General features: G+C 39.5%; 1 protein-coding gene across 1 annotated transcript; it reads right to left on the bottom strand.

Annotated features, from left to right (window-relative positions):
• On the bottom strand, window positions 349–14,227 carry LOC109233008 (zinc finger matrin-type protein 2-like). Its single transcript, XM_019398736.1, has 10 exons — window positions 14,022–14,227; window positions 13,841–13,921; window positions 13,692–13,716; window positions 13,089–13,171; window positions 4,506–4,538; window positions 3,620–3,698; window positions 3,376–3,428; window positions 1,397–1,457; window positions 1,057–1,139; window positions 349–696 (listed from the first exon to the last, which is right to left on the bottom strand). Exons 1-10 carry the CDS (start codon window positions 14,040–14,042, stop codon window positions 607–609), a joined length of 609 nt encoding a protein of 202 aa, XP_019254281.1. The 5' UTR covers window positions 14,043–14,227; the 3' UTR covers window positions 349–606.

Here is an 18,469-nt window from a genome sequence, read left to right as displayed (position 1 = left end):
GTGAAAAACGACATTCACTTGGGGTGCGTTTGGTATGAAGGAAATTGTTTTACTTGGAAAATGAGTGATTTTATCACTTATTTTCTTATGTTTTGGTTGGTGATTGAAAAACTTTTTCCGTAAAATACTTTTTAGTGTTTGGATAGTGTCGAGAAAATATTTATTTTGGAAAATATATAATTTAGGTAAATACTATGGCAGACAAAATGTGTAAGGGTGGAGGGGGCCGGGGTAGGGGTTGGGGATGATGTGTGAGGGGCGAGGGGTGGGGGTGGGTGGGGAGTAGGGGTGAGGGTGGGGGGGGGGTGGAAAACGGTCGGATCGGGTCAGATATGGGCAGGCGAAACGGATAATGCAAAAACGAATAATTTGGTCAGAAATTTGAGACATGTGAAATCAGCAATGAACAATTGAAAAGGCTATGCATAGTCACAACTCACAATCATTTGGTCAGAAACATCGGAAGGCTATTTTGACAAACTGTCCTGGCTGCATCAAGTGGCATCTCCATCTGTTACACTTTGAACGATTTCAAAAACAATTACTGGCCTCAGCAGAGTAGGCAGATCAAGTTATGCTCTAGCACGAGATGGATGGCTAAACGGATCATTTTTTCGAAGACCCGAAACCCCCAAATCCCATCATGGCTGCAACATCAGGGTCTATTTCGGGTTCATCCTCTGCAGCCTTCTCTTTCTGGGTAGAAATACAAATCAACAAATTATCCATCAAAGTAAGTTCAATTAGAATGAGCACTGCCAGAGAGAGAGAGAGGGAGGGAGGGAGGGAGGGAGGGAGGGAGNAAGAATGCAGGGCCGGATATACGTGCCCAATGTAGATGTCCCTATATATATATATATATATATATAGAGAGAGAGAGAGAGAGAGAGAGAGAGGGAGAGAGAGAGGGAGAGAGAGAGAGAGAGAGAGAGAGAGAGAGAGAGAGAGAGAGAGAGAGAGAGAGCCACGTTATTAATCCACATTCTCCCTTCATGATATCTGGATCAAAGTTTATCAAGATTATCGTTCAAAACAAGCTTTCATGGAGCTACATACCTTTTTCTCTTTCTTCTTTTCTCGACGTTGTCTTTTCCGTTCTTCCTCTTCCTGCTGTTGTTTCAGCAGACGCTCATCAAAATCTAGAAAGAAACAAAAGATGGTAAATAGCAGTCTCATCTTTGCGTCTAGTAAGCTAAAATAGAGCTGTCATAAAGAAACGAAAACCAGAAAGCTTACAACATAGGTAATAGAGCGAATAACATAATTCAAAGCAAGGACATGCTGTGCTACTAACAAAGAAGCAACAGCCAATGAGCTTTGCTATTATTACACATTCGTGTTAGCAAATGCGTAACCAATCAATATCCCCGGGGACTGATTATTTAAAACTCCTTACCTTGAACAGTGAAGCTCCCCGTATCTTTCCGCTTCTTGAGCGATTCAAATCGTTGTTGAACCTGAAAATCATGATATTAAGCAATTTAGACATATCAATAATACAACCAAGGAATGCAATCAAAATTTAATTCCTAAAAAAAGAAAGAAGTTAACAAATAGTAATATTAAAAAGTAAAACCTTCAGACGTGGAATCTTATCATCTAAAACCTCCGACATATAGCAAGGACCACTTGAATTTCCACTCTGCCCCTTCTTTCCTCTCTCGAAATGGTAAACCCACTCCCCCATCCAGGAGCCAAACAGTGACTTTTCCCACTTTGTTCTGGCTCAAACCCCCAACCTATGATTGGATGCAGAAGGCACTTCCCATTAGGCTATCCCTCTCTTGTTGATACCTTCAACTGTGCCCTCTAACAGCACACTCTATGGACAATTTTTTTGGACATTGTATGAAATTGATATCAGAGATGGAACCAGAATTCCAACTTTATGGGTTCTGAATTTTAGAACAACAATTTTAAGAGCTACTCACTAGGTTTTTAAATGTAATATTTCTTCATATTTAATAATTTTTTTAACACAAATACATTGTTTGAGCAAAAGTTACTGGGTTCAGCCGAACCCGCATTCAGGCTTCTAGCTCCGCCACTGATTGATATGTCACATTTCCATAAGCTCCACTCAAGGTCACTCAGTCCCCTACTTCTGTAACTAACATTCCAGTGTTATCAAAGGTGAAAAGCCAAAAAAGCTAAGGTCTGTTGAGATTTTAAGCGTAAGCACAATTAAAGCGCGGGGTTTGATGAAGAAATGCGCAATTGAAGAATTAAAATAAAATACTGTATAAGTGATTCAAGAATAATAATTATAAACACAAATAACAATTATATGGACAAAGGAATTAAAAAATTTACAATTATGTGAATTTTTTTTTTGATATCCGTGGTGTCCGGGCCAGCTTGCGCGCACCTCGACTAATTCCACGGGATACGTGTCACCTCCCACCAGTAACAGGTATCGGGTAACTCTATCCACCAAGGTTTGGATAGATGGGAAGAAATCACCTAGTATTTTTTTGCCTCCGCTAGGATTTGAACCTGAGACTTCATGGTTCTCGCACACTTCATTGACATCTAGTTCTTTAGCATCGCATAATAAGGACAAAGCCCATCGGTGATGAGGGGTATGCCTTAACCCCTTGGTGACTGCACTAAAGCACCAGCTAAGCGAAACGCTCAACCTTCTTTGCACCTAGCTTCAGGACTTAAGCGAGCCTTTGACAACACTATGACATCCTTTTCTCTTTTTCCATTTTAATTTTTTTGGTAAGTGAAACTGACATCATCCGATTACATTTTCAAGTAAATTCAAGTCCTTACTTTATTCCCCTCTCTTAGGAGTGGAGGGGGAAAATAAACTCTAGACCTCTAGCAATTAGCCATTAATTTGAGCCAAACCAAGAAAGGACAACCACCTTCACTCTGCGATGGTACTCCCTTCCCCAAAAGGACTTGTTAAACGCCATTCTGCAGGAATGCAGGCAAACTTCCACATCTAGGAGTTGCAGAATCTCAAAACTGTGGAACAGTTAAAAATTTGAGGGGACCATCTCTCCTCAATTTCCATGAGCTAAAGAAAAGAAACAAGGTGGAAAAGATGTGCCTCTTCCCGGGTTAAAGTGAGTTCGTTTGGAACTTTCTGAAGAGTGCAGAAAACCTACAAAGGTAATGACTTAAACTCTGGGTACCAAGCAACTAAACGAAAGATGGATGACACATTAGTCACTTTTACAGAAAGTTATGCTTAGTAAAGCTATCCCTTTTCATTTTGGTAGTGGTTGGTTGGTGTGGATTTCTCTCTTTACTTCAGTTATGATATGACATGCATTAAACTGAATGTAAATTTTTAAGCGTACTCCTGGTGTCTATGGAACTACAGAAACTATACTCTCTTGCAAGACATATAGATCAGCCTACCTGCTCCAGCGAGGCTCGTTCTACCCGCATAGACATACCCAATGCTCGCTGATCTGAAAAGAAAAGAATGAACAACTGAGTGTAAATCCTTGGAAGCAAGCCTTCAAGGAAAAAAGATCTCTCTTTTTTTTATTTATTATTTTTTTTTTAATCTTTTACTGAGTCCTCATTGCGAAGGAAAAAAGATCTCGAAGGCAAAATCATAGCAATAAGTGAGAAGGTAACTTTTGGCCATATGACATACGCTTCTTCCCATTGATATGGTCCAAGTAGTTTGCAGAATCCTTTACTACACATTCACAAACTCGGCAAAAGTATCCAGCCTGCAATGCAACAGAAAACATCATTTTATGAAAGGGATACATCTTCTTGCCACTACTGCATGACAAAATTACAGATTAAGTCATGACAAGCATATAAGAATCATTACCAAGCTTTTTATCCTCAAAGTATTCCCTATACACTAACTTAATACTTTTTTCAGCGACAATGAACAAGCTGGTTAGGAAAGGGCCAGAAACAGGGACAGCATAAAACTACAGAAAAACCTCTAGGGAATCGTCCAACTCTCAATAGATGTTCCTCAACAATTCAACGTCCACAAGATATTGCAGATTTCTTGTAGGCAGATGTATTACCCCGAGGATGGGATTTCTTTTATGAGAACTGTAGGGTACATGAGCCGAGTAACAGTTTGCAAGGTGAGACAGATTCCAATTTTAGCAACGTGAATAAAGTAGATGAATGAAGAATTTATGATCAGTACTAAGGAGATTAGGGAGCTATCAATTCAAAATTTAATCTCCAGATTGGACAAATTCTTCAATGATGAAACCAAATCGAAGTACCTTGGCCTAACTTTCAGCTAACTACAAGACAAAAGAGTCCAGTAAGAGTGCTGAAAAGGGTGGAAAGAAGTTTAAGACTGCAAAAGGACAGGAAGTCTAAAGATGGGATGCCAGCACTAAAGAAAAGAGGGTTTGCCAATCTACCAACATAGTTGCAGCAACTTTCTTGTCTATAGTACTAATTATTCCAAAGAGTGGAACATGTCCATGCTTCATCATCAACAAAAAAAATAGAAAAGACATACATCCAGACACACATATGAGAATTTCATTGGACAATACCTGCTGACTAAGGGGTGCAATTGGAGTAACCACCTGCCAGAAAAGGGATAATGAACAGGTAAGTTCTTCATGAAAAAATTGTACAAGTTAGCAACAACTGCTGATAAATTCATTTCAACAGGAAGAAATTGACTACAAAAAGTAAAAGCACATTAGCATGTAATGAGATCCAAGAGAAACTCAAAAAAAAAGGTAGGGCTTTGACCATGCACTATTTCAATGCTCCCGTGCCCCAACAGAGAGGACACAAGAAACCAGGTGATGGACTGAAATTTTGGAAAATCAGTATCTAGGTGTAAAGTGAATCACTTAATATTATAATGAAAGTTGAGAGCCCAAACTCCTACATCAACTACAAAGAACCAAATGTATCCCACCTACAGCATACAGCTTAGCCTATCTCCTTAACTCAACCGTAAGGAACAGACATCAATGAGGCAATAACTACAGTTTGCCTCCTGCAGCTAATAAATCCTTCCATGAAAAACGTGTGCATATCTGATGGACCCCATGATGCTGCTACTCTTCCCTGACTGACAACACTTAATGGCAAAATATCCAAAATAAAAAGATATGCATGTTAATGATGTTCTGCATGTTAACTGATGTTCCTTTTTATCAAAAGCATCTGCTGTTCCTTCATTTGTGTAGACTCTTAAGAGACCATATATAAGATTGTTCTACAATGCAAGGGACGCCTAATAGTTGGTTCTTTGTTGCTCAGTTTTCTCTATGGTGAGAGGTCTCTTTTGTATCAAAAGTGTAGGGGATGCCAGGGATCAATTTACACTGTTTAAGCCCTCCTATTCACCTTGATATATGATATTTTTCGAACAAAAATTAGCTAAGTGTTCATCACCGCACATAAAATTATTGAATTGGGAACAAGGGATAAGTGTTTTAGTAACTCTATCAGAGTTGTAGTGAATCAAAATGCCCCCAGACACAGCTCCCGAGATCTTTCTCTCTCCTACTTACTAGGACTGTAGAACAACCTTTTCCGGTGGATTCTGTCGCCGGAAATTAACCTTTCTTTCTTAAACCTCTTCCTAAACTAGTTTTCACCACCGTGAAGACTACAAATCCAATACCTTTTGATTTTATTGCGGGAAACACGTTTTGAAATGGGAGAAAGCAGAATATATTTCAATGCTGGTTTCAAATCTTTTGACATTACCAGATGGTATTCCAACAAAGACACATGGTTTGACTGGGTGGAGAGAAGTCGAAACATGATGAGACGATCAACATTGAGTAAAAAGATTATGGAATGGATCTACTTTGTACTCAAAGAGGCTTCGAAAGACCAAAAGAATGTGGTAAGGAGATGGAAAACAAGAGATATGAGTTCAGAATACTTCTGTACCAGGAAGTACAATAAGCACGGAAGATATATGAGCATTTTGTCTCTACAAGGGGCAGCTAGATCAGTTATTATCATACCTGAGTCAGTCATAAATGCAGGATGGAAGGATGTAGCATTTAAGATAGCAAGTTTTATTAAATGTGAATCTCAATTAAACACCCTGATACCCACCAGAATATCTGAAGCAAACTACCCATATGCTAGAGCAGTCAAAGAGAGTAAATGGCAACCTAACATTCCTCATGAAGTAAAGAGTAACCCATTAAATGGAGTCATTAAAATTGCCGAAATACCTGGAGCAAAGGACACAGGACTGCTGAACAGGTGTGTCGTTGGATATTTTGGAAAGGAGATCAAGGAGAGACCCACTATAGCAGATATCAGGAGATGGGCCTCTGCATCTTGGAGTAAAGCCTTTGGGGTGAATATGTACGACATGGCTCGAAATTTGTACCTTTTTGAATTCCCAAACAGGTACGTGGCTGAGCAAATTATCCAAGGAGAATGGAGATGGAAGAATCAAAGGTTTTATATGGAATGGTGGAACCCCATTGCTAGATGTAAACCCAACTCCCTCCCAATTAAAACCACCTGGATCAGAGCCATGGGAGTTCCTCTGCATCTGTGGTCACAAAAGATTTTCAAAGAAATTGGAGATTTTTGTGGCGGGTGGATAGCCACTGAGGAAGAGACAGAATTGAGGAACCATCTGAAATGGGCTAGGATTGAAGTAGAAGGAGATGGTCGGAATATACCTTCAGAGGTTATCATTGAGAGAGACGAGGTTAAATTCTTTATCCCAATCTGGGTGGAAAATCCAACTCAATTCGAGCTAGGTTTGCCGGAGAAGACAGGTTTACCGGAGTTGCTGAAGTCCAACGAAGAAACCATCAGTTTGAAGCTTCTGAAAAACCCTAGGGTAAAGACCTCCTATGTAATAAATGAGAAGGACGGTCAGAAGTCAGTCGTGCAGGTGGGAATTAACGAAAGCTGCTCTACATTTAAGGCAGAGGCACGTGCAAGGCATGCAGGAAAATTGGTGGAAGGGAAATTATTGGGCCACACTAGTGGTACAATAACTGGATCTGAACCAAAGTTTGGGCCTGATTTTTCGGCCCAAGTCATTTTTAATGATTTCGACCAAAGGCCCATAGAAGACATTAGAGTCGATTATTTCCTAGAAGAACTGAAGGCAGTATCGATCTCTAAACAGAAGGAAACAGAGGATCAAAACTTAAACCTCAAGGAAACTGGCAGAATGGACAGCTATTCTGGGAATTCAATAACTTACACGGGAACAACAGAAGAAATTGGGGCAGGGATTCAGGAAAAAAAGGCAGAAGATGCTATGGCCATAATCAAAGTGGGAGAAGATCAATCAAGGGTAATTCCTGGGCAACATCAGCGATTGAGCTGTATCAATTCGGAGATCAATGAGGAAGATTGGGGAGTTGAAGATGTCACCCCTATTGCTGTCCAGCATCACAATTCTTTCACAGATAAAGAGATGAATGCAACACTTTGGGTACATCAGAACTTAGTCAGATTGAGCAAGATGTTTGGGGTGGACTTTCAGGGTCACGAAGAAGAAGCTTTGGAGCTGCTATTGCAAATCGATAGCTGCAGACAAATTAGAAGGATGGAATCAGATTCAGATATCAAAAAGAATAGATTTAAAGGGAAGAAAGAGTTGAAAGATCTAGTCTCTTTTGATGTCAAATTCAAAAGTAATGGAAAAAGAAGTAGGGGGAACACCATGCCAGTTATTGATTTATGTTGTTCAAATTAGTATCATGGAACGTTAGGGGTTTGAACGATTTGGCTAAGAGGAGAATTATAAAAAGTTTGGTGAGGGAATGGAAGGCAGATATTATCTGCTTTCAGGAAACAAAATTAGAGGGGGGTATTAAGGAGGTTATTAGTCAGATTTGGGGAGGGAGATGGGTGAGGTATGCATGTCTGGAAGCTAGTGGTACCAGAGGGGCGATTGCAATGCTTTGGGATTGCAGAGTTTGGGAAGGAGAGGTGTTACAAATAGGAGCCTACACTTTGACATGTAGATTCAAGGCTCTTTTGCAGAATTTCACATGTCATATCACAGGTGTATACGCTTCTAATTGTGTCATTGAAAGGAGAGTTGTTTGGGGAGAAATAGGGGCAGTAAGAGGTTTGATGGAAGGGCCTTGGGCAGTATGTGGCGATTTCAATGTCACTAGATTTCCTTCCGAAAAGATGAATTGCAACAGAAGGTCTAGAGCTATGGTGGAGTTCTCAGACTTTATAGAAGACATGGAGCTTATCAACCTTCAACTAGAAGGAGGAACTTTTACTTGGTTCAAAGGAGATAATCAGGTCATTGCTTCCAGAATTGATAGAATCTTAATCTCCAAAGATTGGGATGATAGATTCAGGAACATCAAACAAGTTCTCCTTCAAAGATTGATATCAGATCATGTTCCTGTTTCATTACAATGTGGGTCTTGGGAGCAAACCAAATCATACTTTAAGTTTGATAATTGGTGGCTGAATACTGAAGATTTTGTAGACAGGGTCAGAGAATGGTGGAACTCATTTGAATTCCATGGGTGGCCAGACTATGTATTAGCTTGCAAACTCAAAGCTCTAAAAGGAAAACTTAGAGAATGGAGCAGAAGCAGCCAAGGAAACTTGGGAGTTCAAAGATCAGAATTGTTGAAACAAATGGCAGTCTTTGATTCTATTCAAGAAACAAGAGCCCTGACAGAGGAGGAATCAGTGAGGAAGATGTCTATCCTCACGGAATATGAGGAACACCTGAAGAATGAAGAAGTCGCATGGAGGCAAAGATCCAGGGCTCTTTGGCTTAAGGAAGGAGACAGGAACACAAAGTTCTTCCACCAAACTGCTAATGCACACAAAAGATGCAACCACATTGATCAACTAGTGGTGAATGATGAAACAATTGAGGAACCAGGGAGAATCAAGTCAGCGATCATTGACTTCTACAGAAACCTTTATACAGAGGCTTTGGAATGGAGACCTGTAGCTAACTTCGACAATTGCCCCACAATATCAGAAGAAGAAAAGGAGCTTTTACAAAGCAACTTTGAAGAACAAGAAGTTTTGACATGTCTGAAGCTATGTGCAGTAGATAAGGCTCCAGGGCCCGATGGCTACACTATGGGTTTCTTCATCAAATGCTGGGATATTTTGAAGCAAGATATCATGGCAGCTCTCCACAACTTTCACTCCCAAGAACTATTTGAAAGAAGTTTCAATGCAACATACATAGCGTTGATTCCTAAGAAGACGGGAGCCAAGGAATTAAGGGACTTTAGGCCTATAAGCTTAATAGGCAGCTTCTATAAACTGCTTTCAAAGGTTCTAACAGAGAGACTCAAGAGGGTGATAAACAAATTGGTGGATGCACAGCAGATGGCCTTCATCAAAGGAAGACAAATAATGGATGCTGTTCTAATAGCCAATGAAGCAGTGGATTCTAGGAACAAACTAAAAAAGCCAGGAATTTTATGCAAACTAGACATTGAGAAGGCATACGATCATGTTAATTGGAGTTTCTTGCTGAAAATGCTGGAACTAATGGGTTTTGGGAAGAAATGGATCAACGGGATGACTGCTTGTATCTCCACAGTTAGATTCTCTATTCTCATTAATGGGTCCCCTGAAGGCTTCTTCCCTGCACTCAGAGGGTTAAGACAAGGAGATCCCTTATCTCCTTTTCTTTTCATAATAGCTATGGAGGGTCTGAACAACATGGTCAAAACTGCACAACTTAACGGATGGATAAAAGGTTTTGAGGTGGCAAGAACTGGGAACAACAACCTGGAAATTACACATCTCCAATATGCTGATGACACCTTAATTTTTTGTGATGCAAAAGAGGAGCAGTTGAAGTATTTGAGAATTATTCTGGTTTTGTTTGAAGGTATAGCAGGATTACACATTAACTGGAAAAAGAGCCACCTTTTCCCAATTAATGATGTGCCTGAGATGGAGCATCTATCACTGATATTGGGAGGTGAAGTAGGATCTCTTCCAGCGATCTATCTTGGTATGCCATTAGGTGCTAAGTCTAAGTCTAAGGAAATATGGAACACAGTCATTGAAAAATGTGAGAAGAAGCTATCTAGATGGAAAGCACAATATCTATCTATGGGAGGAAGATTGACTCTGATAAATTCTGTACTTGACTCACTTCCAACCTATATGATGTTACTTTTTCCCATCCCTGTAAGTATCACTCAGAGACTGGATAGGCTCAGAAGATCTTTCTTGTGGCAAGGAAACAAAGAAAAGAGGGGTTTTCACTTAGTGAAATGGAAATCTCTCATTACTGGCAAGAACAAAGGTGGGCTAGGTATCAGGAATTTAAAGAATCAAAGTAAGGCTCTGAAGATGAAGTGGTTATGGAGATACTCTCAAGACCCTCAATCCCTATGGAGTAATGTCATTAAAGCTAAATATGGAGAAGAAAACAACTGGGTCTCAAAGGAAGTCAACACAACATATGGGGTTAGCTTATGAAGATCTATCAGAACACTTTGGCCTGCAGTGAAGAGCCAATCTTATGTCAGAGTGAAAAATGGTACCAAAACCTCCTTCTGGAAGGATAATTGGTTGGGATCTGGAAGCTTGATGGAACTATTCCCTGATATGTATGGCCTAGCTCAACACAAACAAAAGACGATTGCTGAAATGTGGACTCCTCAAGGTTGGGATCTAATACTTAGAAGAAGGCTGAATGACTGGGAACTAAGTAGACTGACTGAGCTTTACAAGCAACTAGAAGTATTCAAAGGCCTACAGAATGGAAGGGATACTTTTTGGTGGAAGGGCCACAACAGTGGCATATATAAGGTGAATAAAGCATACAAGATGTTTAATCATACAAACATACAGATCACTAATTGGCCATGGAAACATATTTGGAAAGTCAAGATACCTTACAAAGTATCTTGCTTCACTTGGTTACTTGCAAAGGAGGCAGTTCTGACACAGGACAATCTTATGAAGAGGGGGATCCCACTGTGCTCTAGGTGCTTTTTATGTGGGGAAACAGCTGAGACAATTAGCCATCTATTTCTACATTGCAGGATCACAGATCAACTATGGAAGATATTTATTAATCTCAGAGGTTTCGCATGGACAATGCCCTCTAAGATTACTGAAGTGCTCACTAGTTGGGATGAAGCTGGAACTAGAGCTGGTAGCAGAGATAGATGGAGGACTGTCCCAGCATGTATATGGTGGACAATCTAGAAAGAGAGGAACTCTAGATGTTTTGAGGACAGCAGCAATTCAGTGCAGAAGATCAAAATGAATTGTGTCCTACTTCTTCATTTTTGGGTGTAAACAAAAGTTGGCCAGAAGATACTGTATCAATCCTAGAAGCTCTAGAATACTGCTAGGACAGTAGCTCAGTAGCCTCCCTTTTTTTTGTTTTCTTGTAAATATGGTTTCAGTACAATCTATGTACTGTTATATAAATATACACAAATGTTACCTTCTCAAAAAAATTATTGAATTGGTAAAAGGTAGATTTGATGGGGTCAGTTTTTTGTTGAACTGATGTAACAAAAGCCATGACACAAAAATTGGTGATCAATTGAAGAAAAAGCTGTTCATATTCTTTTTTATTTTTGGGGGGGGGGGGGGGGGACTAGGGAATTAAGTTGGCCATGTACATAGGGAAAGGTAAGGCTCTTCTTGCTTCCCTAGAAATTTGTGCAACTTAATACGAAGAAAAGCTTTTGATTTTGACTGAACAAAGAATCATGGAGGAAATTAGACTTTCCTCCCAATAAATACAAGGGAAAAGGCAGGAAAACTAACTTCCTTAACCTTTCTATGCTTTAATGCTAAACAAGTTGAGTTTCACATTCTTCCATTGTCAATATTGCTTAGTAAGAATATTTATAGACATGGAAAATATTGCCTGGTAAGATCATCAAACTAGCATTGCCACTATAAGCAGGAGATGCTCCTCTATGTCCAAGTTTTGCCACTCTATTGGTAAGATTTGTTTAGGAGAAGAAAACAAATCCAAGGAACACATCACTTGTGTCTTTCTGAGATATAATTAGTGGAGATAACAAAGAAGGTATTTAGAAAGCATAATGAACCTGAAACGAATTCAATCCTAATTTGCTCTTCAAATTTGGAGAATGTACGGATCTCAAAAGATAACTATTTAGGTAGATTGTTTTTATGTTTAGCTTCTATAGTCTTAAACTTTAGAGATAATCACTAGCAAGGTTTTATACGAGGGTCAGAACTTATGTGTCTCCTTTCTGATTTAATTGAAACTGTCAAAATGAAAAAAAGATAAAAGGAAGTGGAGTGACATTCTTCGTAGTCCCAAATATCAATAACTCTCCTTTTAAATTTATGTTTAACCTACCAGCTGTTCTGCTATTGGTTAAGAAGATACTGATACCTATGTCAACAACAAAACAAATTCAGATTCTAAAATAGTGGCAGGACAATGGCAGAGGGCTGGAGAGGGTGGGGGGTGGGGGGGGGGGGGGGGGACAGAATTTGGGAAAATACTATTGACTTCCATTAAGATTAACCAAAAGCTGAACAGAACTACAACAGTATGAAAACATATAAAGGACAACCCGGTGCACAAGGCACCCCACGTTCACGCAGGGTCCGGGTAAGGGTCGTAACTAAAGGGGTATGATATAGACAGCCTACCCTAATGCAAGCATTAGTGGATGCTTCCACAGCTCGAACCCGTGAACTATAGGTCACTCGAAGACATCAGAGACAACTTTACAGTTGCTCCAAGGCTCCCCTTCAATGAAAAAATAGTTGAAAACCACCAGAGGCCACAACTATTCTCCATTCCAATTGAGTGAGTTGTGGTCTCACTGTAGCTTGAAAATGAAAAGAAAAGGTATTATCCATTATATATTCAAACCATTGGAGCTTTAAGTGACATTAGATTATGAAAGATATCTAAAATCTTGAAGTTGTCTGAAAAATTACACCCAAACCAAAGAAACAGCTCGTCTAATTTACAAAACCTGTTGTACTATGATCTTTCTGACTGATATTTCTCACAGGATGCAGAACTTCATAGACAAGAGTACACCAAATCTTCAAAGTAAATGTTCCATTCAATAAAAATATTAAATTTTCGCTGATAACCGAACACGCCATAGTAAAAACTAAACACAGGGAGGGATGGAGAGGATAATAGAGTTGCTAACCTGAGTCTTTCCCAAACGAGATTCAAGGTCGACTTGATAATCCCTTTGTTTCAAGGGCTTCCTCTGTACTGGAGGTCCTCTTGCTGCATCAATAATTGTGCAATTTTACTAATGTATGATGTTTAATATCAACTCCATCTATGTGAGTTTCACAATGATAGTCAGTCCTAACTCCTAAGTCTAGATAAAGGAAGAGGGTTTCACAAAATTGGCAATACACGTTTAAATGATCTTATTTATTTATTTATTATGGTGGTGTCTGTCTGGACCAGCTTTAGCGCACCTCGACTATTCCACCGGGTAACTGCTAACTCCAACCAGCATTGGCACCGGTGGGAGATAGCAGCGTATAAATTATCTAACTACGATAAATAGCCCGATTACTGGATCTTGATAGAGTAGAATGGATATAAGGAATTCATGGTTATAAATGATTCATATAACCTACCCTACCTAATCTGGAATAATTCGGGATTGAGTTACAGTTGATCCATTGATTTGATTGTTAAAATGTTTAAGCTCCCACATTAGGTGTTCAATGCTCTATGAATGCAGGAAGTAAATAAAATAGAATGATGAGAAGTGATGAAGCAATTGTCTTACACTTGGATTTCTTTCCCTCGGTCTCCTACACAAAATTGTAAATAACCCAAAATCAATTTAAGAGGAATTTAAATAAACCAGTAAAGCAAAGCTAAAAAAAAAATAAGCAAGACGTGCAGCAATTAATCATAGGGATTAAGAAAAAGAACCTTTTCTTCACGTTCACGAGCACGCTGCAAATACTCTTCTTTATCGAACTTTTTCCGAAAAGTATTATCAATTCCAACAACCTGAAACTCAGCAAGCATTAACATCAACTGAATTAAAGTAACACATAGATGAACGCCTAATCATGAAAAAAAAAAGAATAAAGGAAAGAGCTGAACTCACATTATCGCTGGATTGAGCCATTTATAGGTTTAGAAATAGGGCTTTGCTGGTGTCCCTGGATCAGAGAAGGTGAAATCGAGAGAGTAAGCAAATCGCAAGTGCAAAGAATCAAGTTCTGATTTTGAGTTCAAAAAATCAAGGAAAAGAGGACGAAACGGCACCGAGTCTTATTAAGAAGGAAAATAAATATTCTGTACTAGACGACATATGTCATATGTGTATGGGTATATTTTCAAAACCAAAAGAGGCAAATATTTACATTACATGTTAGTATAAAAATTTGTATGTTGACCCCCTATTTCTTATTAACTAAATTTTATACATTTAAAATTGCATAAAAGATGTACAAGCTATAGATGCAATAAGCTTCATCACATCTATATCACTTATTAAGAGTGAATAAATACAATCCAATTTATGAGTGAATTAAGAGTCAATTCTTCAGATAGTAGCAATATTATATGACTATTATTCTCTTTTTTTAAATTGGTGATTAGTGTTAATACTTTACTAAACTAACTTAAGTTTGAAGCTCACAAATCTCTATATTTAGTGTGTAATTTTCTTTTAGTCATAAGATCAACGTTGCTGGTTGGGGGGGGGGGGGGGAGAAGTTTTTTTTTTTTTTTTTTGCTGAAGGGGTTAGAATATCTCCAACCAGTGTATATATTAACAAATAACATAAAGCTTTCTGTGAGGAAAAAAAGTGACTTTTGTCCCTGTCACATTTGATCTGCAAGACAAGTTTGTGCATATTTGATCTGCAACCACATTTCCTTCCCTAACTGCCATGGGGATTGGGGACCTAACTTTCTTATTGATCATGTTGACAATCGAAAGAGAGTCGGATTTTACCATAAGCATTAGTAAACCTCTACCAATGCATAAGTTCAAGCCTCGTAAACCACCCCCTCCAGTACTCCATTTAGTCAGCTACCATTGTAATGCCAAGCTTCTAACAGTTCCTGGTGTGTACTTAATGCCACAGTTACTAGTAAAATATGCACAAACTTGTCTTGCTATGTCGTTATGCCCAAAAAGGTGTGTACTAGTCTCCTGTTGAGGACAGGTATAATAGTTGCATCTTGAAGGAATCATAAAACCAAACATTTGAGCAGTTTCATCAGTTGGTACTCTATTTTGTTGGAGCCTCATCATGAGAAAAGAGACCTTAAAAGACATTTTCCTGTGCCAAACATACTTGCAAACAAAGATTTTATTTCTAACATTCCTTAACTGTTGCCATGTAGACTTGGTGGAGAAGCTGCTTCAGTTGTCCAGTGTCCAACATGCCCAATTTTTCTTCCTCCACACAATTCAACTTTTTGGATATTATTGACAACGGTAGCAGAGAAGAGACGACTAAGTTTATCCCACCTTCAACTTCTATTAGGTAAGAATTCTATGACTTTAATGGTCTCTGAAGTTCGCCAGTCACCTACAAAGCTGGCTAAAGCTCCCTAACCAGTCCAATTATCCCCACCAAAAGGAAACATCACATCCCTAATTTTACATACGATGAAAGGATCTACCTTATCTTTGATCTCCATCATCCTTCTCTAAAAATGTGATTGTGTAGCGATCCGGCCGGTCGTTTCAAGAGTTGTATCCCCGTTCCCTCATTTTCTGCTCCTTATGTGCTTTATAGCTGTTATATATCTTACCGGGTTAGTTGGTTCGGGTCCGGAAGGATTTCGGAATGAATTGAGGCACTTAGTCTTATAATTGAAAGCTTAAGTTGGAAAAGTTGACCGGATATTGACTTATGTGTAAATGACTCTGGAATTGAATTTTGATGATTCCATTAGCTCCGTTGGGTAATTTTGGAATTAGGAGCGTGTCCGGATTGTGATTTGGAGGTCCGTAGTAGATTAGACTTGAAATGGCGAAAGTTGAATTTTTGGGAAGTTTGACCGGGAGTAGACTTTTTGATATCGGGGTCGGATTAGGATTTCGAAAGTTGGAATAGGTTCATGGTGTCATTTGTGACTTGTGTGAAAAATTTGAGGTCAATCGGACGTGATTTGATAGGTTTCAGCGTCGTTTGTAGAATTTGGAAATTTCTCAAGTTTATTAGGCTTGAATCTATGTGCGATTCGTGTTTTTTTATATTGTTTGAGGTGATTTGAGGGTTCGACTAAGTTCGTATAATATTTTGGGACTTTGTGGTATGTTTGGTTGAGGTCCCGGGGGCCTCGGGTGTATTTCGGATGGTTAACGGATTGGAAATTTGACTTGGAGTTTACTGAAGTTTCTGGTGTCAACTGATCTGGTTTCCTTACACGCGATCGCGTGGTTAGGTCCGCGATCGCATAGGCTAAGTTGGTCGCTGATGGAATTTGCTCTACGCGTTCGCGATTAGAGGGTTGCGATCGCGTAGCTTTGAGAAGCAGTGTAACGCGAACGCGTGGGCTAGGCCGCGTTCGCGAAGAGGAAAAGAGGTAGGAGCTGAGATCACGCATTTTTTTCATCGCAAACACGTGAGGTTGTTCACGATCGCGTAAGTTAGAGAGTCAGTGCATCGCGTTCGCGTGGAGGATTCCATGTTCGCCTAAGGTTATACTGTGGGGGAAGCTTAGTTGTGCTTCACGATTGCAAGGCATGTTCCGCGATCGCGATGAAAGCTTACCTAGGCAGAATAAAAGATTCAAAAACAAGGGTTTTGAGTTCATAACACTAAATTGATTTGGAAGCTCGGTAGAAGGCATTTTTGGAGGGATTTTCACGTTGGTGTTTGGGGTAAATGATTCCTATCTAGTTTTGGTTAATTTTCATGATTATGCCTTTTATTCTACCATTAAATTTGTGATTTGGGGTGGAAAATTGGGAAAAATGAAGAAAAGTTCTTAGGCTAGATTTTTGAAGTTTTGAATGGGATTTTGATATCGAATTTGAGTAAATTTGGTATGGTTAGACTCGTGATTGAATGGGCTTTCGGATTTTGTGACTTTTGTCGGATTTCGAGATATGGCCCCGGGGGACAATTTTGAGCCGATTTCAGATTTTGAGCTATAACATCATAATTTCTTGTAGAATTAATTCCTTTAGCCCGTATTGATTGTATTGTATTGCTTGTGGCTAGATTCGAGGCATTTAGAGGCCGATTTGTGAGGCAAAGGCGTATTGAAGTAGAGTTTTGGCTCGGATTGAGGTAAGTAACAGTTCTAAATCTGGTTCTGGGGGTATGAAACCCCAGATTATGTGTTATGTGATTGGCTTGGAGGTGACGCACATGCTAGGTGACGGGCGTGTGGGCATGCACCGTAGGAAGCGACTTGGTCCATTCCGTGAAACTGTAAAGTTGAATAACTTGTTGTTAGCTATATGCTCTCCATGTGTTATAGAAACTTGACTGTAAATCATGTTAGAAATCATGTTTAGGCTATGTGTTGGTACTGTTGGGACCCACAGAGGCCGTGTTACATGATGAATTACCCGTTAAATGCTATTTGTACTCAGTCTCAGTTTTTACTCGTATAGCATATCTCAGTCTCTATTATTTCTTGTTAATACATCATATCATTGATGTTTGGGCTGATTTTCATGATTTCTAAGAGCCCGAGAGACTGGAAAGATTGATGACTGAGTGAGGCCGAGGGCCTGATTGTGAGGATGTTTATAGGATTGGGCTGCACGCCGCAGCATATTTCATTAATTTATGCCATGATTGGCTTGATATAGCGCTTGGGCTGAAGGAGCCCCTCCGGAGTCTGTACATACCCCAGTAAGCGCAGGTACCTACTGAGTGTGAGTGCCAAGTGCCGAGTGCTGAGTGATTGTGAGGAATGAGTGATTGTGAGGTTGGAGTGACTGGGAGGACTGAGTGACTGTTGCCCTGATAGGCTGTATATGATTTCATTGTTGTTGCACATAGTTGCCTTATATCACTGTTTTGAAAACTTCTAAGGGATATTTTATCCGGTTTTACTTGAACTTGGCATGTATAAACTGATTTGACTTAAATTGCCGGATTTGAAAGCATGTCTACTTTCTTCGTTGAGACTATTGAAATTGAACTATAACTGTGTAGCTCGTCACTATCTTCAGTTCTTTATTTAGTCTTGTTACTTACTGAGTTGGTTGTACTTACGTTATATGCTGCACTTTTGTAACAACCTGGCCGGTCGTGTTGAGAGTATTAGCTCCGATCCCCCATTTACTGCTTTCCTCGTATCTGTTTCAGCTTATGTGACTTGCCGGGAGGTTTTGTTTTGGTTTTTGTAGTGTTTTGGGACAGTTAGTCCCTAAACGGAAGCTTAAGCCTTAAGATTTTGACCTTAGTTGGAATTGTGTGAAGACGACTCCGGAATGGAGTTTCATCGGTTCCGTTAGCTCCGTTGGGTGATTTTGAACTTAGGGGCGTGTTCGGATTGTATTTTGAAGGTCTGTAGCTTAATTAGGCTTGAAATGGCGAAAGTCAAATTTTGGAGATTTTGACCGGTAGTGGA

This window comes from Nicotiana attenuata, chromosome 10 (assembly GCF_001879085.1).
Source record: "Nicotiana attenuata strain UT chromosome 10, NIATTr2, whole genome shotgun sequence".
Taxonomy (NCBI): Eukaryota; Viridiplantae; Streptophyta; class Magnoliopsida; order Solanales; family Solanaceae; genus Nicotiana; species Nicotiana attenuata.
This window is presented reverse-complemented; position numbering and strand designations above follow the sequence as displayed.

Coding starts and splice junctions, on each gene's coding strand:
- LOC109233008 (XM_019398736.1), bottom strand. CDS start 14,042: ATGGCTCAATCCAGCGATAAT. Junction 13,172..13,691: donor CGAGGGAAAGAAATCCAAGT/GTAAGACAATTG, acceptor TTATTGATGCAG/CAAGAGGACCTCCAGTACAG. Junction 3,429..3,619: donor CCATATCAATGGGAAGAAGC/GTATGTCATATG, acceptor TTTTCTTTTCAG/ATCAGCGAGCATTGGGTATG.